The sequence below is a fragment of the Gekko japonicus genome, unplaced genomic scaffold, assembly GCF_001447785.1.
Source record: "Gekko japonicus isolate JY-2015 unplaced genomic scaffold, Gekko_japonicus_V1.1 scaffold2546, whole genome shotgun sequence".
NCBI classification, from domain to species: Eukaryota; Metazoa; Chordata; class Lepidosauria; order Squamata; family Gekkonidae; genus Gekko; species Gekko japonicus.
Genome location: NW_015175443.1, coordinates 37753 through 61534, shown reverse-complemented (window position 1 = coordinate 61534; position 23782 = coordinate 37753). Strand labels below are relative to the sequence as shown.

General features: G+C 42.3%; 2 protein-coding genes and 1 pseudogene across 2 annotated transcripts; all 3 read left to right on the top strand.

The window, feature by feature from the left end:
* Window positions 1–855: 855 nt before the first annotated feature.
* Window positions 856–3222, top strand: LOC107122730 (protocadherin alpha-5-like). The gene has a single exon (XM_015425865.1). The coding sequence runs from the start codon at window positions 856–858 to the stop codon at window positions 3220–3222; it is 2367 nt and encodes a 788-aa protein (XP_015281351.1).
* A 495-nt stretch (window positions 3223–3717) lies between these two features.
* LOC107122728 lies at window positions 3718–10253 on the top strand (annotated as a pseudogene).
* A 10912-nt stretch (window positions 10254–21165) lies between these two features.
* On the top strand, window positions 21166–23546 carry LOC107122727 (protocadherin alpha-5-like). Its single transcript, XM_015425864.1, is given in 2 exon segments — window positions 21166–22495; window positions 22498–23546. Coding segments are annotated over 2 exon segments (2379 nt in total).
* Window positions 23547–23782: the final 236 nt, after the last annotated feature.

The window sequence follows — 23782 nt, the reverse complement described above, 5'->3', positions numbered from 1 at the left end:
ACCAAGGTGCATGGAACGCTGTTACCTTCCCACCGAAGTGGTACCTATTTATCTACTTGCAATTTCTTGCTTTCGAACTGCTAGGTTGGCAGGAGCTGGAACTAGAGACGGGAGCTCACTCCGTCTTGCTGCACCCGGGTCTCGAACTGCTGAATTACTGACCTTCTGCAGCCTGCAGTTCAGCATCTTAACCACTTGAGCCACCGCAGCTCCGCTTACATGCTTACATGAACATTAACAATTCTGTCCACATTATTTGTTAACTACAGTGCTCTGTCTCCAAATCCTGAATATTTAACAGTGTTTGTACTGACATCAATTTACATCATGACCACTGAGTTAAATGATAAGATGTCAGAACATCACTAGATGTCACATCACATGCAACATTTTCCCAGAGAGTTAGTTCACGTATCCAGATTCAAGTTGTCAAGTGAACAATAGCCAGTGTTGCACATGGGTGATGCTCCCCATGAGAAAAACCAGTGGGTGTTAAGAACTTCACTTGCAAACCAGAGTTTATAATATCAAATGGATAAGCAAAAGGTTATAAGAAACTGGTTAGTAAAATGTGGACAGTTTGATCTTCAGTTTCAAAATTCAGTCACAAGGGGTCACTGCAGCCTAAGAAAATATTTAAGGAAGACCGAAAACCCAGAGCTCCTCCCTGAAAATTCTGCCTGTCACCATCTCAAGAGGGATCACGGATACGGAATACAACTCTCCTGGAATCTATTCAAAGGATTTAATAAATACCATTTCAGAGGAGATCACTGGATTCTTTACTCCTTTAAAGAAAGGGATTGATACATATATTTTAAAAAGGACTCTGGTGGCTTTGATGTGTGAGTTGGCATGGTTGCTTCGAAGGCAGACTGTGCGATGAGGCGGCTGCTGCAGCTGGTTTTATTCCACACCGTCTGGGAAATGGGGAGCGGCCAGCTCCATTATTCCGTGCCGGAGGAATCCCAGCATGGCACCTTTGTGGGCCGCATCGCTCAAGACCTGGGGCTGGAGGTGAGTGAGCTGGTGCCTCGGATGTTCCGGATGGTCTCCAAAGACCACAAGGATTATTTAGAGGTAAATGTTCAGAATGGGATTCTGTTTGTTAATTCCAGGATAGACAGGGAGGAGCTGTGTTACAAGAACTCAGTTTGTGCCATTCACCTGGAAGTGATTGTGGATAAACCCCTCAGGATCTTCCACGTAGAGGTGGAGATCAGGGACATAAATGACAATGCTCCCATTTTCTCTGCAAGTGAGCAAATACTGAGCATAGCAGAACTGATCACTGTACCTGGTACTCAATTCCCATTAGAAGGAGCCTCAGATTCTGACATTGGTTCTAATGCTCAGTTGACCTACAAGCTCAGTTCCAATGAATACTTCACAATAGAGCAGAAAATAGATGAACACAATAAACCTTTAGCAATTGTTTTAAAGAAGCCATTGGACCGGGAGCTGACCTCTGTGCATCGATTATCACTCACAGCCACTGATGGAGGCCAACCACAGCTCTCTGGCACAATCCAGCTGGTGATCAGTGTGCTGGATACAAATGACAATCCCCCTGTCTTTAACCAGACAGTTTACAGGGTAAGGCTGCTGGAAAATGCAGCTGCTGGAACTCTGGTTATTAAACTAAATGCCACTGATTTAGATGAGGGAATTAATAAAGAAATCTCTTACTCTTTTAGTATCCATGTATCGCCAAATTTTCAAAAGATTTTTAGCATAAATTCCAACACAGGGGAAGTCAATGTAAATGGAAATGTGGATTTTGAAGATATTAATGTATTTGATTTACAAATTGTAGCAAAAGATAAAGGCAACCCTCCATTGTCTGGGCATTGCCAAGTGATCATTGAGGTGCTGGATGTGAATGACAATGCACCAGAGGTGTCAGTGTCGTCCCTGTCTGTGCCAGTTCCAGAGGACTCCCCCCCTGGGACGGTGGTGGCCTTGATCAGTGTCGCAGATAGAGACTCTGGGGCCAATGGGAAAATAAATTGCTCTTTGTGGCCCCCCAAGTTCCCATTCAAGCTGACGTCCACCTTCAAGAATTATTACTCGCTGGTACTTTCTGAGCCATTAGATCGTGAGCAGGTAGCTGAGTATGGGTTGATAGTGAAGGTCCAAGACCAAGGAGACCCACCACTGTCAGCCAGCAGCAGCCTGGTGGTGCCAATCAGTGATGTGAATGACAACGCACCCACTTTTGCACAGCCCTCCTACACCATTTTTGTGAAGGAGAACAATCCTCCAGGTGCTCACATCTTCACGGTGTCTGCCTCGGACCCAGATGTGGCGGAGAACGCCTTGGTCAGCTACTGGCTGGATGAGAAGCTCTGGCCGCTGTCGAGCTACATCTCAGTGCATTCGGAGAGTGGGAAGCTGTATGCCCTGCAGCCCTTGGATTACGAGGAGGTGAAGCTGCTGGAGTTCCAGGTGAGGGCCAAGGATGCTGGACTGCCCTCCTTGTGTGGCAACGTGACCATCCAAGTCTTTGTGTTGGATGAGAATGACAACACACCTGTAGTGTCACAGTCGATGGAGGAGCCTCCTGCTTTGCTGGTAATCCCTGTAGCTTCTGGACATGTTGTGGGCAAGATCCGTGCCCTGGATTCTGACTCAGGATACAATGCCTGGCTTCGCTATGAGCTGCCTGAAGCAAACAGTGGCCCTTGGCGAGTGGGACTGTACAGTGGTGAGATCAGCACCACACGCATCTTGGATGAGGTAGAGGGTGGAAGCAGCCAGAACCTTCTGGTTGTGGTGAAGGACCATGGCAAGCCTCCACTCTCAGCCACGGCCACTCTGAGTTTGTCTCTGGTGGCAAATACCCAAGCCATCAAAACTGATGTCCGTCTTCCCAGGACAGGAGGAAATGCAAAGCCCCTGGCAGACACCGCCAATCTCTACCTGATCATCGCCATCTGCTCGGTGTCCAGCTTGTTCCTGCTGGTGATCCTCGTGTATGTGGCCCTGCGATGCCAGAGCCAGGCCAAGGAGGAAATTATGTATGGCCCTGGCACAGCCACGCTGGTGTGTGCCAGTGAAGTGGGCAGCTGGTCATATTCCAATCGCCACAGCCACATCCTGGCAGGGGTGAGTGGGGAGCCTGGTGCCAAGAGTGACCTCATGGTTTTCAGTCCCAACATCCCTGCTTGTGTTGAGAATGGGAAGCAGCAGGACTTGCTCTGCACAACGGTTAGTAATTGATTATGAGTTATTCCTGTCAAGCTTTATGTGATGTCTGTGACTCTGAACGAGAACTTGTTTTAGTAATTAGCTACAGGATTAATTAATCTTAGTTTCAGTAAATATCCATTTTGAGTACTTAGATTAGGAAGAAACCCTCATTTTAGGTTAGCAAGTAACGCTCATTCTGGAAAAGTAATGGGATAGATCTTAATTGGTACCCACACATTCCTCTGTTGCAAGACCCCTTCTGCTGAGTTAAGCATCACCCCAGACCTCAGCCCCCTGGTACTTATTGCATGTAGTTCTGTTGATGATCTCTTCCACTTGGGCTCTTCCATTTGCTGTGGCCAAAGAGGGCCTGCCTGATGAAGGTCCATATATGCCCCTTCCTTGGCTTGCTCTCCCTTCCCACCAGCCAGTGGCCAAACCCAGCCACCTCCTCCCCACTTCAGTTGATGGAGGGATAGAGCAGCCTTCTTTCTGTCAGTCAAAGGGTGTTTACACCATAGGAATATGCAAGCACGGATTCAACAGAACGGTAGGATCCAACTGTGACATTTTCCTGAGTTCTCTATTCACACACATCACACCTTCCTAGAGCAGTGACCAAATAGCTTTTGATTATTGGGTGTGTTGTGAGTGGTCAGTAAGGCAATGTTAAGAAATAACTGTGCTGGACTGTGTGGTGCTATTACAGGGGAAGCCTGGGGAAGTAGAATAGGAATCTGAGGTAATTAGTATTGCTTTCCCCTTCCCCTTCTGGAGTGATTCCCACCAACAACTTCCTTTCACACACACAAAAATAAGTTTCTAGTGTCTGCTTCAGAAGGGCTTATGCTTAGTGGTCTGAGGGATAAGTCAAGGAATGTAATAAGGGGCAATTCTGCATCCAGCATTCACTCCACATTTTCTCAACCGGGAGGAAAAAGTGCAGCTCAAACCAAATTCAAATACCTCGGGGCTACACTGTACTGACTGCAAAGTCATCCCTGAGTGGCCATAAAACGGCCATTAATCTGTGCAAAAGTTACAATAAAATCCAATGATGAAAGAAAGCGAAAGTGGCATGGAGTGTGGAAGCTATCATAAAACCCGATGATCATACGAAGTGAAACCAGCATGCAATGCAGAGGGGAATTTCTGTTCCAACGTGGGTTTCATAAAACAACGGAGGGAAAAGCCAGTGGAGAATCAGCCAAGGTGAGAGCAGAAGCTGTGCACTAGAAAATGTCACACACACACGACTTTACAAAAATAATGTGCTGCTCCTGTGATACAGAGAGTGAGAAGGGTTTTTCTTAGAACATCTCACTAAACTCAAGAATATCAGAATATTGACATAATGTAAGCTATGTGTAACTGCATGTTTTGGAAAATGATCAGCAATTTTTGAAATAATATTGTCCTCATTTATGGTAGTGGCACCTGTATACTGTAGGCCCTTCTAATTAATGGATTCTGCTCTGATATGAGGATTTGTCCCGGATTAGGACCTTTTTGTCATTCTTGTAATGCTTCAGTGAGCTAACCCTGAGTCTCAACACATTTATTTGAATGTCCTTCTATTGTATAAGGAACTTATGTCCTAGTAAATGAGTTTGGTTATGGGGTAGCAGATAGCAAAACACTCTGAGAAGTTATTTAGTAGTGCTGTAATTCGTGCTGCAAGTGCTGCGGTGGCTCAAGTGGTTAAGACGCTGAACTGCAGGCTGTGGAAAGTCAGTAGTTCAGCAGTTCGAGACCCGGGTGCCGCATGATGGAGTGAGCTCCGATCTCTAGTTCCAGTTCCTGCCAACCTAGCAGTTCGAAAGCAAGAAATTGCAAGTAGATAAATAGGTACCACTTTGGTGGGAAGGTAACAGCGTTCCGTGCGCCTTGGTGTTTAGTCATGCCGGCCACATGACCACGGAAACATCTTCGGACAGCGCTGGCTCTTCGGCTTTGAAATGGAGATGAGCACCGCAACCCTAGAGCCGGATTCAACTGGCTTTCAAGCAAGGGAGACCTTTACTTTTACCTTAATTCCACATATCAGGAAAAAATAAGGGAGGTCTTCATTGTCTGTTATCCTGAAACATACTTCCATTGATGGGCATACCAAATATTCCAGGTTATCTGTTGTCAGCACACTGAAAAGGACATTCTTTCTTGTGGGGAGGCCATTTTAAACTATGAAATGTCTTACAGATTTGACTCGTAGCATTAAGAAAATGTTATGTAATGTGTTAAAAAGGGGATGTTAGTGCTTACAGATTTTAACTTTCTAAAACAGACTGTTATCAAAGAAATAATTACAGACTAGAATGCTGGATACCCAGGAGCATTTATGTTTGTTTTAAGAGCTTCTTTTGAATAATTTTTCCCACATACTATAGATTGAGTGTCAAAATGGCTGCTTTGGCAGTGGATCTTGTAAACATGTGTTGGGTCAAACAATTGAGAAGAATGAAATGGGATGGAAGAGCTGTGGCTCAATGGTAACACATCTACTTTGCATGCAGGGGGTCCCAGGTTCAGTTCCAGGCATCTCCAGTTAAAAATGTTCAGGTAGTAGGTAAGGTGAAAGACAATGGAGAGCTACTGCCAGTACAGAACTTGATAGGCCAGTGATCTGACTCAGTATAAGTCGTCTGTGTTGGAGTGAGCAACTTATCATGCCTGGACATTGGGGGTGTTATATCACTCTAAGTGTATATATATGTGTGTGTGGTATCTCCTTGAATGGGATGCCTCTCTTTGTCTTAACCTGGGAGCTACCTTCTGACCCCTCCTCTCTCACTCCTCTTATCTTCTCACACTCCTTCCATGGAGACACATGTCTCTGCAGGTCTCTCTTGTAGATACAGTGCCCTCATACTCCCACACACGTGATGCTGGACAAGTACTCTTTAGATTAGGCTTCTCTGTCTTCCCTTTGACTGCATCCTGAATGTGAGCTGGATCTACTTGAATAAATGTAAGTTTACTTCTTATTTTTTTGCAATATACTTCTTGTAAAAACTATACTTTTTTGCAATATACTTATATAAATATATATAAATAAATAAAATCATATATATATATATATACATATATATATATATATATAAAATCTGATACACACACACACACATATATATATATATACACACACATGGGTTTTCCTATGGGGTTTACTAAAGCAATATGATATGTAGACTCTTTGTTTTTATTTGTGATTCTTTTCTAAGACAACTTTGTCTTTGTACGCCCATGGAGGAATTAAATGCATCCTATCGTCATCCTCTGTTCAGCTGCTTCTGTAAATTAACGGTATCAATAACTATCTGTGTAGCTCTGTAAAAAAACAACAACATGACTAACACATGATGGTTCCATTGGATGGAAAATCTGGATATGAACCTTAAACATCGTTCCTGGGTAAGACCTGTTCTTAATACTCTTCTTACAATTTGATATTTTCTTGAAAATAAGTTCCATTGGAATTAACAAAAAACCCTCCCTTTTCCAGTAACTATGTTTAGGACTGAGTATTAGTGAATGGCATACTATTTCGAACAACATGCTCTATTGTAATCTAGTAATATATAAGTGATGCTTTGCCAGTTATTTAGGGTGATGCAAGAATTACCATTAACATGAAGTTAAATAACAACAAAACAACAGCAACAATAATTTCATCTTATCCTTCATCCAAAGAATATTTTGTGGCTTATGCATTTTCTCCCTCTCCCAATGTACATTTTATCCTCACATCAAACCTGTTAGAGAAAAACACATTATGTTTGTCTTATGCAATAAATCCATTTTCCTGATTAGAGAACAAAGAAATAACTGTGAAAAACAGGGGGAGCTGCTGACTAACAGGATTTTTTAAATAAATGGATCTGCTCCTCCCTCTAACTGGATCAAAATTTGGTGGGTTGCTGCATAGGAAGTGTCAGATCTTGGACATAAATGGACATAAAAGGATTAACTCGCTTATACACAGGACTCCCAACAGGAACTCAGCTATAATCAGATAATTTACAAAAGAACATCAGTACTTTCAGTTGCTGTGGATGGCCAGGTAAGGAGGCAGTTGCTGCATCTGATTCTGTCCTATGCAGCCTATCAGATGGGGAGCAGCCAACTCCACCACTCCTTGTCAGAGAAATCCCAGCTTGGCATCTTCATGGGCTGCCTTGCTCAAGATCTGGGCTTGGAGGTGAGTAAGCTGGTGCCTCGACAGTTCCGGATGGTTCCTGAAGACCACAAGGATTATTTGGAAGTAAATGTGCAAAACGGGATTTTGTTTGTGAATTTCCCAATAGACAGGGAGGAACTCTGTGGGCTGAATCCCGTGTGCACCATTCATCTGGAGGTGATCTTGGACAAACCCTTGAGGGTCTTCCATGTAGAAGTGGAGATCAGAGATATAAATGATAATGCTTTTATCTTCTCTGCTAGGGAACAGATGCTGAGCATTGTGGAATTGATGCTGCCAGGTACCTGGTTCCCTCTTAAGGGAACTTCTAATGCAGATGTTGGTAATAATGCTCAGCTGACGTACAAGCTCAGTTCCTCTAACTATTTTGTTGTGGAAGAGAGGATCAATGACAAGCGCAGTAAATCCTTAGCACATATAATAAAGAAACCTGTGGACCAAGAAGTCATTGTTATTTATTGCTGACAGTTAGTGCTGGGGGTCTCCCAGAACTCACAGGCCTGGTGCATGTCGAACTCTCTGTGATGGAAGCAAATGATAATGCACAAGCAATTTATCAGTCTGTCTATAGAGTGGTTATTAGGAAGTGTGTTGGCTGGACTGCTAGTTATTCAACTCAATGCAGCAGACTTAGATGAGGGAATTAATAAGGAGATATCTTACTTCTTCAGTAAGCACATTTCTCCCAATATAAGAAATACATTTAGTATAGATTCAGATACAGATGACATGAGGGTGACAAGAAAAGTGGACTATGAAGAGATGAATGTTTATGATGTGGAAACTGAAGTGAAAGACAAAGGAACCCCCCCCCCCCCAATCTGGACACTGTAATGTTATAACTGAAATAATGGATATGAATGACAATGTCCTAGAGGTGTCAGTGACCTCTATCAGTATGTGTCCCTGAGGACTCCATGCTGGAGACAGTGGTTGCCCTGATCAGCATCTCAGACAGAGACTCTGGCACTAATGGGTAAGTAAGCTTTGAGAGAACTGTGACTGACCCAAGGTCACCCAGCTGGCTATGTGTGGAAGAATGGGGAATCGAACCCGGTACTCCAGATTAGAGTCCACGCCTCTTAACCACTACAAGGGCTTTTTTTCTGAGGGAACGCGCTGGAACAGAGTTCTGGAACCTTTTTCACAAAATTCTTTTAAAAATGTTTAAAAGTTCATGAGTCTTACGTATACAGATTGAAAACTTCATTTCCCTCTTGAGGGTTCTGGCACCTCTTTTTTTTTTTTTTTTAAGCAAAGCCCTGACCACTACACCAAACTGGCTCTTTCTGTAAAATCTTAATTTGTTGAGAAAAATTTATATTTCCTGGGGAGTTCTTTAATTTTTTTCTTTTTATCGCATCCAAAATATTTTGTGTTTTCTCTTGCCTCTTCCTCTTAAGTTGGGTGTTTAGTTGTATTAGGTAACTTCTAATAAAGGTTTTACTTGAATGCCCAACCAGTCTCAAGTCAGTGCCCTTATTTAAGTTAATTTCAGAAACTTCCTTGCAGTCTGACAATTGCTTCATTTTGTAACGGAGCTTCATTTAATCTCCGTCTAAAAGTACTGGATTTTCTTTTTCATACCATAATCACAGGGTTATGCTCTGAAAAGGTCTTTGGTAAGATCGCTGCTTTAGAGATCTTGGTAGCTAAATTTCTTGATGTCAAAATTATGTCTGTTCTTGAAAAGGATCTATGTTTTTCTGAAAAATATGTATACTCTCTCGAACTACCATTTTTATGTCTCAATAAGTCAACCACCCCCAAATTATCCATCAAATCAAAGAAAACTTTTGGTAGTTTACCTTAAAGCATTTTAATATTTTTCTCAGAAGTCCTGTCCATTTGTGGGAAAATCACTCCATTCCATCCCTCCATCTCAAACACCAATTTCATAAGGTAAATTTATTAAGCTCTCCATAAGTCTTTTTAAAAACACTACTTTATTTTCATTTGGGGCATATAGTCCTACCATCATAGTCTTAACCCCATGTAAATTGACTTCTACACCCACAAATCTGCCATGATCATCACTCAGTACGGGTTCTGGTTTTAGATGAGGTTTAATATACAAAACAACTCCATTTCTCTTTTAAATGTCTGCTGAGATAAATTCTTTGCCAAAGCTTTTATAAACCAAATATTTTATATCTTTTTTGCCTGATATGAGTCTCTTGTATACAAATAATACCTTGTTTTATTTTTTTCAAATAATGAAATATTTTCTCTCTCTTTTGAGGGGTGTTTGCTCTATTGAAGTTCCATGTTAAACATTTGTAATCCATAATCAGGTCAAAAAAAAAAAAAAGAATAATTAAAAATGTTAGTTAGTACTTGTGGCACCTAACTCAGTGTCTTTCTTTCTGGAATCCTGTTGCTGTTTTTGTGTGGATTCTGCTGTGCTTTCCATTTGCATATCTTCCAGATCTCTTTTAAATCTTTCTAAGAAATCTCTAGCCGTTTGAACTGAGTTCAGTCTAAATATCTGCTTCCTAATAGTAAAAATCACACCTTCCAAGGTATTCCATCGAAAAACAATCCTTTTCTTTTTTAATTTTTCAGTTCAGGCATAATTTTTTCTCTTACATATTCTAATAGAGATTTCGTTCAGAACAATTATATCTGTATTGTCAATTTTTAATCTTGTAGTATAATATTGTTGGAGAACTGGATCCCTTATCTTCCTCATGAAATGAACCAAAATATCCCTTGGGATATTTCTTGTTCTGACAAATCTAGAATTTATTCAACAAACATCAATTTCTATCTCCATATCTTCCTCCTCCTAATTAAAAAATTCAAATAACCAAAATTGTAATAATCCTTTCTCTGATATCTTCACCAGAAACCTCTGGAATAGCTCTAAATCGCAAACAAAATTCTTTTTCTCTCAATTCCATTAAAGCCAAATTATCTAATTCTCAAAATTTCTACTTTGTTATTGATTTGCTTTACCTTCCCAGATATTTACTTCATAGAGCTTTCCAATTTTTTTACTTCTTCTGTCATCTCCTGTTTTATCTTTACAAGCCTTTTATCCATTCTTTTTTCAAAAGTTTCCATCACAAGCTAAACGTGAGCCTGCAGTGCGATGTGGCTGTGAAGAAAGCTAATGCAATCTCAGGATGCATTAACAGAAGCATTGTGTCCAGATCACGGGAAGTGGTAGTTCCTCTCTATTCTGCTATGGTAAGGCCTCACCTGGAGTACTGTGTCCAGTTTTGGGCACCACATTTTAGGAAGGATGTTGACAGGCTTGAACGTGTCCAGAAGAGGGCAACCAGGATGGTGAGAGGGTTTTAATCCAAGTTTATGAGGAAAGGCTGAAAGAGTTGGGTATGTTTAGCCTAGGAAAGAGAAAGCTTAGAGGGGACATGATTGGAGTCTTCAAGTATTTGAAGGGCTGTCATGTAGAAGATGGAGCAGAGCTATTCTCTCTTGCTCCGGATTGCAAGACTAGATCTAATGGGTGGAAATTACAAGGGAGTTGTTTCCGGCTAAATATCAGGACAAACTTCCTAACTGTAAGAGTGGTTGAACAGTGGAACAGTCTGCCTCAGGAGGTGGTGGATGCTCCTTCGCTGGACATTTTCAAGTGGAGGCTGGATGACCATCTTTCGGGTATGTTGTAGGGCTATCTTTCAGCTATGCTCCTGCAGAGTGCAGAGGGTTAGACTAGATGACCTGCAAGGTCCATTCCAACTCTAACATTCTATGATTCTATGATTTTATTTCCAAGATCTTCCATCTTGTTTCCCATTTGTTCAAATAATTTATGGAGCAAATCCAGTGTAACTGTTTTTCTACAGGTAAATCTATTGATCACCCCCTACCATCTTTTGTGTTTTTTCTGATATTTGCCATAGTATGATAACATCCAAAAACAAGTCTTAGAGATCTAGAATCTTAGAGATCTAGAATCTCAGCACTTTCACTCTCCACAACTTTAAGTCTCATCACCATAGCAACAGAAGCCACAGTCTGAGTTATTACCTTATCTTTTGTTTGTGTAAAGTCCCCCAATTAAGTTCAGTCTTGTAGAGTAAGCAAAAAATAATCCCACAGAGATCTGGTCTCTTTAGCTAGTAACTTTGCTACATAAGCACTTTCATCAGGAATAAGAATAAAATAGTAAAAATTAGAGTTGTTGTCCCCTTCTCCATTTCAAAACTTTCTTCTATTTCTATTTATTAAGCTTTTTTTGCCAAAAGTTCTTAAGTCCATAAATCCTTCAGATAATTTTTTATTTTTATAATCCCGAAAAAAGGCTTAGCCCACTCTATGGAGACTTGTCTTTGCCTTAGAGGAAATCTCTCTTTGTCTATACAGTAATTATTTCCATAAATCCTTAAGAAACAAGGATGGCCGGGCTTAGTGTCCATATAGACTACACTGCAGGTGTGAGCATGGATGAAGTCCCAAGACTCCTGGTCACTGAAACTCATGAGCTGACTGTAGAAATGGAGGAATTTATTCAGGAACAGCAGCCATCAGGAGTACAAGTGGGTTATCTCACAAACTCCTTTTAATCCAGGAATATTTCACTGGCTGGAATCCTCTTTCCTGCCAATGTTCCTGATTGCGATGTTTCTCTGCTTCTTCAGAGATGTCAGCCTGCCATGATTCCTCATTGGAAGGTTTAAAGTAGATAAAAGGCTTCATGATTTTGAGCAAACTAAGCCTGAATTTGAAACAGAATTTTGTACAAATGATGAACATGTTATTGCTAAAATGTACACACTTTTGTTGAAATATGAGACAGAAGAAGAACAAGTGAAAGAATGTTTGATAAAATGGGCTAAAATTTTTGGATATGATATATGAATGGAACAGTGGGAAAATTTGTGGTTAAAAGGGATGAAATTTACACTAAGTTTTAGCCGTAAAGAAAACTTTTATAAGATGAGGTATCACTGGTATATGTCTCTTGAGAAATGGGCCAAAATGTATAAAGGTGCTTTGAGTCTATGTTGAAAATGTGAACAACATGAAGTAACATTTTACCATATGTGGTGGATGTGTAAGAAAGCCAAAAAATTCTGGATACAAATACAGTTATTAATTCAGAAGATTTTAAAGATTAATATACTATTGAAACCAGAGTCTTTTCTTTTGGGATTAATGGACACTCAGCTGGAAATAAGTCATGGAAACTTTGTTCCTATATATGACAATGGCAGCAAGGTTATTATATGCACAAAAATGGAAGAGTCTGACATTGCCTACAATGGAGGAATGGTGGGTGAAGATGCTGGAACTGGCAGAGATGGCTTAACTTACTTAATTTATTAGAGAAATGACAATAAATACATTTATTGCTGATTGGAAACCCCTTATAGACTTTTTGCATAAGATGGAGAAAAATGACTTGATTATTTGTGGTTTTGATGAATAAGGGAAAATTTAGACAAGAGAAAAGAGAGCTTTTCTTTGTAACCATAGAGTAGGAGAAAACTTTGTAATCATACCTATATTTGCTGCACAGAAAATCGGACGCCTCCTTGGTTTTACATTGTTTTTCTTCTTCCTTTTTTATTATTTTTCTGTTAATTATTATTCTATCTTTTTATAAAAACTTTTAAATTTTTTAAAAATAGTTGACTTTTAAAATAATTTTACAAAAATTAATACACCGCTTATTAAATGGATAAGTTTCCTTAGAATCTTTGTACAGCACTCTTTGTCATGTAGGGATCACTTTCCTCCAGTTGCAGGAGAATTGTGCAATGGCTTGTGGCTTATTGATTGAATTTGTTGATTTCCTGGCAAAGGTCTTTTGGGGTGCATCTTAGACAGCCTTGCCAGGCTGTAACTGGATACACATACCATATCACAGTATATGGATTTGTGTGGTATGAGTGTTTTTGTGATGATGTGAAACAGGGTTTGGGATATAAAGGGTGCGCTCAGACGCAGAATTAGCCGTGCCATATGCGCGAATGCCGGGGAGGTTTTAAGGGTGTGGTCAGATGCAAACATCTGGGAAGTGTCCCGCACCCATTGCCAACCCGTTTTGCTCTGCTGCAGAAGCGGAGTAAAAAAAAAAACACTAGGGAAAGTCCGGTAGCAAATGGGTTTGCTACGGGCCAGGAATGGACTTTCCCTGTGTGATCGTGCCAGCACACTCTCATGGCGTCAGGATGGTCTGATGGCCTGATCAGATCTGATCGGGCCATCCCAACTCCATGCCATTGTCCCCCCCCATTTCAGTATGCACATCATCGTACACTGCATAGGGAACACTCAGTGTGGAGATGCAAATCATCGATTCCCTGTTGAAGCACACTGGAAACACATGGCAAACCCCCCCGATTCACCCACAGTTGCATCTGATCATGCAGTGGCGGGCTGCCCCCGCAGCTCCCAGGGACTGTGTGATCGCGCAACTGTGGGTCAAATTCCTACAGAGCAAATAGCCTCGCTTCCCCCCGTGTTATCTCACATGTGTGACCACAACCAAAGAAAGGCAAGCTATTATCTTCCAGTTCTACAGTTCAACAGGATCATTGTCGGTCAGGAAAATGGTACAGGAGAAAAAGTACTCCTCTCCCCATCCTGTGGTCTCATGCTGAGCCAAACTACTTCATGGTAGCTGTTTATTAAGAAAGGACTCTTGTGGTGCAGTCCTATGCAAACTACTCCAGTCTAAGCCCATTGGCTAAGTCTCATGCTTTCACTGCTTCTTTCATGAAAGGGTATTCTATTCTGTCAAATGCCTTCTTGCCATTTATAAAATTTAGATATAAAAAGTACATATGGTAAATATCTGAGATTAATATTTTTTTAGTTTATTAACATTTTTCTTACATTGCCTAGTATGTCCATGTGCGTTTGTGAATATGTATATATTCCTATTTCTAATAGTAAACTGGCTGATCCTTGATTGGTTAATGAAAGCAGCAAAATTAGGCCACCCATAGGGGACTCCATGGTATTGGGGGACTCCCTGATATACAAAGAAATATGAATTTGTAAATTGAGAGGCAGTTAGACAATGCAATGAATAAATTAAAGAGAGTTTGTAAAATCACACATAATCTCAGCAACAGCTATTCAGATATAGAGATGAGCCAAGAAGATCTCTTGCTAGATTATTTATTGTAGAACCAAAATACAAACATATTATCATTTATAATAGATGGAGATAAATATACAACCACCAGAGAAAAAAAGCAGAAGACCTATTATGCATAGCTATCCTAAAATGGAGAACATTACGGACTTTATAAATAAATGATAATTTTCAGCTGTATCATAAGAGCACAAAATGATCAGTGGTAGACAACTTGCTTTGCATACAGAAAGTCCCAGGCTCTATATTCAACATCTCTAGTGTACGTATTGGGTAGCAGGTAAAGTGTAAAGCTTCTACCTGAAATCTCAGAGAGCTGCTGTCACTCAAAGTTGATAGTACTGATATTGATAGACCAATTATCTAATTCAGTATAAAGCAGTTTAATGTGCTCAGAACATAAAATAGATTACTGATAAATTCAAAACATGAAATAGACTTACTAGGAAATGAGAAGGCAAAAAATAAATAAATACTGAAATCATACAGAGTTTTGGGACCAGATGGCCAGAGTAAAATATAAAAGATCAATTAATTCAAGGCCAGTGAATTCATATGCATATCATATAAATGCAGTAAAAGTATATTAATCCTCAAACCAGTGAAAGATTTGTTAGATAAATATCACTCTAGACACTGAGCATAAGATTTTAATAATGTAAATTGCAGAAGACAAAAATCAAATTTTAGGTTATTACTATCTGGAAACTTGCAAGGAATCATGGGAGGGGGAGCAGTTTGGAAAGCCTGCACTTGCCCCTTGCAATCTCTTCCAGCAGGATTCTAGAGGTTCTCAGGGGCTTGAGCAGATTGATTTTTCCTACCCTCACCCCCTTTAAAATGATACTTAGCTGCTCTCAACATTCCATGTTCCTGAAGCATTTTCAGTCTTCACAATGTTATTTCTTGGTTAGGTAATTTCTTTTTGTTAATTTCTGACACCACATTTTTCTGCATAGCTGGAAAATCCCTCAAGTACATTGAGACCCCTGTATTGGTAAAATAATGGAGAGAAGCAAAAGTAAAAAGGTGACAGAAATAGAATCAGAAGTTTAAATGCAGCGTTACAGCAACTTTCACACAGAGACAAAGAGAACTCTTATCATAACCAGTGTAAGTAAAGAGAACAACAAAAAAGAAGAATAAGAAACCTGTTCCACAAGATCCAAAAAATCAAAGGGAAAGTTAAAGCATGATTAAGCATGCTGAAAGATCAACATAGAAATACATTAACTGAACAGGACAAAATAAAGAAAAGATGGGAACAATACACTGAAAAGCTATACAGAAGAGATGAAAGGATGACAGATTCCTTCAAAGAAGACTCTTTTGAAGACAAGCCTACAGTTTTCAAAAGTGAGGTGAAAGCTGCACTCAAGCAATTAGGAGAAACAAATCACCATGAGTAGATGGAACAGCAAAAGAGCTATTTCAAGCCACAGAAATGGAGTCCATCAAAATCTTAACAAGAATATGTCAATAAATACAGAAAACAGAACAATGGTCCACAGTCTGGAAGTGCTCAATCTACATTCCGGTTCCCAAAAAAGGAGAAATTGAAGACTGCAGCAACTCTGGAATCATTGCATTAATTTATCATGTGAGTAAAGTGACGCTTGCTCAAAATCGTACTGTTACCATATATGGAATGAGAAATGACAGATGTTCAAGCTGGATTCAGAAAACAAAGAGGCACTAGAGATCATATTTATGCAAATGCAAATGCAAATTTATGTTGGTTACTGGATCATATCAGAGAATTTCAGAAGAAAATCAGCTTGTGTTTCATAGATTACAGCAAAGCTTTTGACTGTGTGGTTCATTAAAGCTATGGTTGGTTTTAAAAGAGATGGGTGTGCCACACCATCTGATTGTTTTGATGCACAACCTGTACGCTGGACAAGAGGCTACTGTCAGGATATAATATGGAGAAACAAAATGGTTTCCACTTGGTGAAGGTGTCAGACAAGGATGCATTTTATCACCATATCTCTTCAATCTTTATGCAGTACATATCATAAGGAAAGCTGGATTAGCTTTAGATGGAGGTGGGGTGAAAATTGGTGGAAGGAACCAACAATTTGAGATATGCAGATGACATCACATTAATGGCAGAAAATAATGAAGACTTGACCTTCTACTGCTGAAGGGTAAAGCAGGAAGTACCAAAGCAGGATTGCATCTAAACATCAAGAAGACAAAAGTAATGTCTACTGGAAATTATACAACTTTAAGGTTGATAATGAAGAAATTGAAATTGTTCAATATTTTCTATTCCTTGGCTCTATCATCAACCAAAGGGGAGACTGCACCTCAGAAATCTGAAGGAGATTGAGACTGGGAAAGGCAGCCATAAAAGAGCTAGAAAAGATTCTTAAATGTCAGGATGTGTCACTGGCGACCAAGATAAAGATGATTCATATCATAGTATTCTCCATTACTATATATGGGCGTGAAAGTTGGACAGTGAAGAAAGCTGACAAGAAGAAAGTAGATTCATCTGAAATGTGGTGTTGGAGAAGAGTTTAATGGATACCATGGGCCATCAAAAAAACAAATAAATGGGTCTTAGACCAAATCAAGTCTGAATTCTCCCTAGAAGCGAAAATGACTAAACTGAAGCTCTTGTACTTAGGTCACATTATGAGATGACAAGAGTCACTGGAAAAGTCAATAATGCTAGGAAAAGTTGAAGGCAGCAGGAAAAGAGGAAGATACAACATGAGATGGATTGACTCAATAAAAGAAGCCACGACCCTCACTTTGCAAGACCTGAGATTGGCTGTTAATGATAGGATGTTTTGGAGAAATTTAATTCATAGGGGCACCACAATCAGAAGTGCACTTAACACATATACACATGTGCTCTCAACTCGCAACTGACTCATGGTGACCCCATCAAGGGGCTTTCAAGGCAAGTGAGAAGCAGAGGTGGTTTGCCATTGCCTTCCTCTGCAGAGTCTTCCTTGGGGGTCTCCCACCCAGTTATCGACCCTGCTAAGCATCCGAGAACTGATGAGACTGAGCTATACCTTGCCTCCTTCCCTCTGAATAATGTTTTTAGACTATTCAAAATGTAGGAATTTGGAGATGAGTTACTCTTTTGAGAAGATGGTATTTCAAAACCCTCAAAATTTCTACTAAGAATAAGGCCCATTGTGGAAATAAATACAATGAGTGCTAGAAAGGGACTCTGGGAGAGTGCCCCGGCCTTGGGGGCTCAGAATCAATTTGCCATGGCAACCTCAGCATGGTATAAGGACACAGATTCCACCATTTTCTCCAGGGGAATGGATCAATGCCATCTGGAGAGCAGTTGTAATTCTGACTGATCTCCAGCCCCCACCTGGAGATTGGCAACAGTGGTACCCCATTACGGAATGGCTGGTTGAGGGCAGAGTCCGTGGCATTGTACCTGTCTGAGGCCCCACTCCTCCTCAAACCTCACCCTCTCCAGGCTCCATCTCTCAAATCTCCAGGATTTCCCCATCTGGAGTTGGCAACCCTATCTACTTCCCAGCCAAGCATCAACCTACATTTTCCCCTCATTGATCAGCTTTCCATCTCCCCCACCACCAGCAGCCCCCACCATGCTCTGAAGCCCTGACTGCCTGTGGCAGTAATGGGGTGACTGCTGGCACCTTTTCCTATCATTTTTTGCCTTGTGGTATTCTGCTTGTGGTGTGAGCTGTCTTTTTTGTGGGGTGGCATGACTGTGTTATTGGGTTTGTTTCTTTTGGAGGGGAAGTGATGTGTTGTGAGTGAGGACATATTTTACCTCAGAATACACCAGGTCCCATATGCAACTGACAGTTCCAACTGTCTCGCGGCTGGGGGGGGGGAGTTTGAGGTGCGGAATGGAGTGAAGTCCAATCAGCTTCTATATGCAAATGACCTTGAAACGCTGGCCCAATCAGAGAAGAGTGGTCTAGGCTGCAGTGGGTGGGAGAGAACTCAGGCAACACAGCCAGTGGATAGAGACACCTTGTGATTGACACATCATGGAGCCAACTGATTTTGGGGTGCATAGAACGTTGTGGGATCAAAACTCAATTATATATAAGGAGAGATTAGACACATATGACTGGCTATTCCCGTATGAACCTCCTCAGCCAGTCAGGTCATCTTCACAGGTCCTGCTTTGGGAGGCTAGATGGGTAGCAACCCAAGAAATGCCTTCTTGGTCATGGTGCCAAAACTTTGGAACTCCCTCCCCTGGGATAATCATCTACAGTGTTCCCTCTAAGCTGAGTTAGTGTGAGCTAGCTCACAGGTTTTTTTAATCCTCCAGCTCACACATTTTTGTCTTAGCTCAGGAAGGATGGCTCCAGAGCAAACTAATTTATGCAGTAGCCAAATCGCTCACTCACAACTTTAATGCCAGCAGCTCACAAAGTTGAATTTTTGCTCACAAGACTCCACAGCTTAGAGGGAACATTGATCATCTGTCTCCCTCTGTTGTCTTCTCTCAGCAGATGAAGATTTTTGTTTTGTTTTGTTTGGGGTACCCCCAAGAACTGCTATTGGCCATCCTCCCTGTCACTGTGTTTTTATGTGTTTAAGTTTATATTATGTTCTTAATTGTTTGAAGTATTGTATATATCTTTGTATTTTAAATGCTTGTAATGTCTGAAATATTTTAATGCTTTATTTTAATGTTTGCTGACTTGGGGGCCCTGAATTAGGTGGAAAGGTGGCATAGAAATATTTTAAATAAATAAAAAAGTGAGAATGAGGAAACAAGCAAACAGACAAGGCAATTGATGGCTGTATTATGCAAGCAATACTGTCTGTTCCTCCAGAAGACATGCAAAGGAAAATGCCATATGAAAAAGTCCAGCATCATCTGTCCGCATGGTGAGATGCCATAGATTGGCCCACAAATGCTCAGAGGGCCCACTACTATCTAGAGATGCTGGGGAGAGCATGACTTCAAACCTCCTGCTATTCCCTGAGAAAGCTGTGGTTGTGGCCATGCTTTCTTTCAGGAACAATGCACGCTGTTCTCTTGGCTGATGGGTGCACCTTCCATTAGGGAATGGAGGCCCCTACCATGGTGTAGGGGCAGCAGTTGGATCTTCCCATTCCCAGAAACAGGAGTACCAGGCAACAGCAGGCAAGCAAAACATACATCCTGTTGGGAAATAGGAAATTGCCCCATAGACGTGGGTGCTACTGGTGTGATCTCCTATTTCTGGGAGGGAGAGGTACTCAGAGAGAGCAGAGTGTAACTCAGGAAGGGCAGAACTCAATTCAAGATGACTGGGGCTAACAAGACCAAAAAGAGCACAAGGAAGTTACCCTCTATTGCTGGCAGGTGCCTCCCCTTCCGGAGATTGATGCTGGGGTGATCTCCCATTCCCAGTGTTCCCACCTGATATCTACAAACTATGTGTGGCAAACGAGCTTTCTAGCTGAGGAATGGAGGTGGAATGAATGCTAGTGCAGGAGCAGTATTAATGAGGGAATGAAGGGGGTCATTACAGGTTGCTTGCTCCCTCCCCCCCAAACCTGGAGCCAGCCCTGCAGATTGTATTTTCTGAAATAGAGTGTCTAATGTTAGAATGGGTACAACAGCAACATAGTGCTTATCATAAAGGACGTGGAACAATGAAGGACTGTTTCAGGCATTACATGAACACAAACTCACTGGACTTTACACTTGATTGGAATACCAAGCAAAACCTGGCTCCCTGGTAGGATACAGAAATGTACGAATATGTAAGTCAGATTCACCTGTTATATATTGAAATAATATTTGGTGGAAGCTTTGGTGAAACATAATGTGTGAAGTGGCCCACGTTGAACAAGAAGCTAAGATAGATCCAAGTAAGCTAAGATGAATTCATGAAGAGTATCTAGGTAAAGGTTTCCCTTGTTTGAAAACAAGTAGAATCCAACTCTAGGGGGCGATGCTCATCTCCGTTTCCAAGCCAAACACCCAGCGCTGTCCAAAGACTTCTCTGTGGTCATGTGGCCAGCATGATTAAACGCTGAGGTGCATGGAACACTGTTACCTTCCCACCCAAGCGGTACCTATTTATCTACTTGGAATTTATTGCTTTCGAACTGCTAGGTTGGCAGGAGCTGGGGCCAGAGATGGAAACTCGCTCCGTCATGCAGCACTAGGGTCTCCAACTGCCAAACTACAGACCTTCCAGTTTGCAGCTCAGCGTCTTAACCTCTGAGCCACTGTGGCCCCTCAAAGAGTAATCTAGCCCAGGAAAAATAAAACTCCTTGTCTCTAATGATCTGTCCATGGATGCTCCTGCTGGAATAAAATGTTGTAAATTGTTAAGGTGCCACAGGACTCCTGTTCATTATAGCCAAGGAAAAAGATATTGTAGGCTCTCAGGGAGACAGAGACATATAAATGCAATGCTCTCAAAATAGCAGTATGAAAACAAATGCAAAGAAGTGATTAGAAGAACCATTCCTTTTGAAACTGTTTCTCCATTTCAAAATTCCGTCACAAGGGGTCACTGTTGTCTAAGGGAATATTTAAGGACGACTGAAAACAAGGAGCTCCTCCCTGGGAGGGACTGAAAAGCCAGCCTGTCTAATCTGCAATAGGAACAGAGCACACAAGGGATGCAACACAATAGGAAATAATTCCACTGATTTTGGAAAGACCGACGTGGATGGGAAGGAGAGTCCTAAGAACAGCCAAGACGGTTGGGGCTTTGGGTGTGAGCTTGCCATGGTTGCTTGGCAGAAGGATGATGGGGCAAAGCGGCTGCTGCAGCTGATTCTCCTCCACACAGCCTGGGAGGTGGGGAGCGGCCAGCTCCATTATTCCGTGCCTGAGGAATCCCAGCACGGCACCTTTGTGGGCCGCATCGCCCAAGACCTGGGGCTGGAGGTGAGTGAGCTGGTGCCTCGGATGTTCCGGATGGTCTCCAAGGGACAGGAGGAGCATTTTCAGGTAAATGTGCAGAATGGGATTCTGTTTGTTAATTCCAGGCTAGACAGGGAAGAGCTGTGTGCCGAGAACATGGATTGTGCCATTCACCTGGAGGTGATTGTGGATAAACCCCTGAGGGTCTTCCATGTGGAGGTGGAGATCAAGGACATAAATGACAATGCTCCTGTCTTTTCAGTACATGAACAGATTCTGGCCATTTCAGAATCTAGGTTGCCAGGTTATCGTTTCTTACTACCTAGTGCCTCTGATGCAGACATAGATGCCAATGCCCTGATAACCTACAAACTCAGCCCAAATGATTACTTCATTCTGGATTTAGGAAGTGAAGAGGACCAGAGCAAATCACCAGTACTTGTATTAAAAGCTCCACTAGACAGGGAAAAAGACCCTCTGCATCGTTTATTGCTCACAGCCACTGACGGAGGCAAGCCACAGCTCTCGGGCACAGTCCAGCTGGTGATCAGTGTGCTGGATGCAAACGACAACCCCCCTGTCTTTAACCAGTCTGTTTACAGGGTAAAATTAGTGGAAAATGCAGCCAATGGGACATTGGTTATTAAACTGAATGCTACTGATTTAGATGAAGGAATTAATAAGGAAATCTCCTATTACTTTAGTAATAACGTACCATCAAGTTTCACTAAGGTGTTTAGCATCAATTCCAACACTGGGGAACTTAGAGTGTTTGGCAAAGTGGATTTTGAGGATGTTAATTTGTATAATCTTCAAATTGTGGCAGAAGACAAGGGGAACTTCCCTTTGTCTGGACATTGCAAAGTTCTCATTGAAGTACTGGACATGAATGACAATGCACCAGAAGTGGCAGTATCCTCCCTGTCAGTGCCTGTGCCTGAGAACTCTCCACCGGGGACAGTGGTGGCCCTCATCAGTATCTCAGACAGGGACTCTAGGGCCAATGGGCAAGTGACCTGCTCGATGTGGCCCTCTGAGCTTCCTTTCAAGCTGACATCCACCTTCAAGAATTATTACTCACTCGTACTGGCTGAGCCACTGGACCGGGAGCAGGTGGCCGAGTACAGTTTGGTGCTGACAGCACTAGACCAAGGGGACCCTCCACTGTCAGACACCAGCAGCCTGGTGGTGCCAATAGTGATGTGAACGACAACGCACCCACTTTTGCACAGCCCTCCTACACCATTTTTGTAAAGGAGAACAACCCACCTGGTGCTCATATCTTCACAGTGTCCGCCTCAGACCCAGATGTGGCGGAGAATGCCTTGGTCAGCTACTGGCTGGATGAGAAGCTCTGGCCGCTGTCGAGCTACATCTCAGTGCATTCGGAGAGCGGGAAGCTGTATGCCCTGCAGCCCTTGGATTACGAGGAGGTGAAGCTGCTGGAGTTCCAGGTGAGGGCCAAGGATGCTGGGCTGCCCTCCTTGTGTGGCAACGTGACCATCCAGGTCTTTGTTTTGGATGAGAATGACAATGCACCCACAGTGTCTGGTCCAGCTGAGGATACCCCCACTCTGCTGAAGGTTCCAGTGGCAGCTGGGTATGTGGTGGGCAAGATCCATGCCCTGGATGCTGACTCTGGCTACAATGCCTGGCTTCGCTATGAATTGCATGATGCATCCAGTAGCCCATGGCGGGTGGGGCTTTACAGTGGTGAGATCAGTACCACACATACTCTGGAGGAGGCAGAAGGCGGTAACAGTGAGAGCCTGCTGGTTCTGGTGAAGGATCATGGCAAGCCAGTACTGTCAACCACAGCTACCTTCAGCGTGTCACTGGTGGCCAGTGCCCAGGCTGCCCAGACTGATGCCCGCCTCTCTAGGACAGTTGGGAATGCAAAGCCCCTGGCAGACACCGCCAATCTCTATCTGATCATCGCCATCTGCGCAGTGTCCAGCTTGTTCCTGCTGGTGATCCTCGTGTATGTGGCACTGCGATGCCAGAGCCAGGCCAAGGAGGCAATGATGTATGGTCCTGGCACAGCCACGCTGGTGTGTGCCAGTGAAGTGGGCAGCTGGTCGTATTCCAATCGCCACAGCCACATCCTGGCAGGGGTGAGTGGGGATGCTGGTGCCAAGAGTGACCTCATGGTGTTCAGCCCCAACATTCCTGTTTTGTCCGAGAGTGGGAAGGATCTGGTCCCGAATGCTGCTGGGCAGGTGAGTTGCATGGAACCTTTGTGATTCTTGAAATTCCTTCTGGCTTCAGTTCATATTTTTTTGCCTACAACCCTTCTTTGAGGGAGAATAAGGCTTTTCTTCTCCAACAGGCCTGACAGAAACTGGGAGCTTTGGCTTTGATTCAGAGCCCAGTGACATAGTGGTTCCTGTTTGTATAATCTGTCTTTCCTTTTCAGAAGGGACAATGGTGTGTGCTGCGTTCTTTGAGATGTGTGCTGGAGGAAAGTGGTGGCCATCCA

Excerpts from the sequence above, each read along its gene's own strand:
- LOC107122730 (XM_015425865.1), top strand. The coding sequence starts at position 856 with ATGGTTGCTTCGAAGGCAGACTGTGCGATGAGGCGGCTGCTGCAGCTG.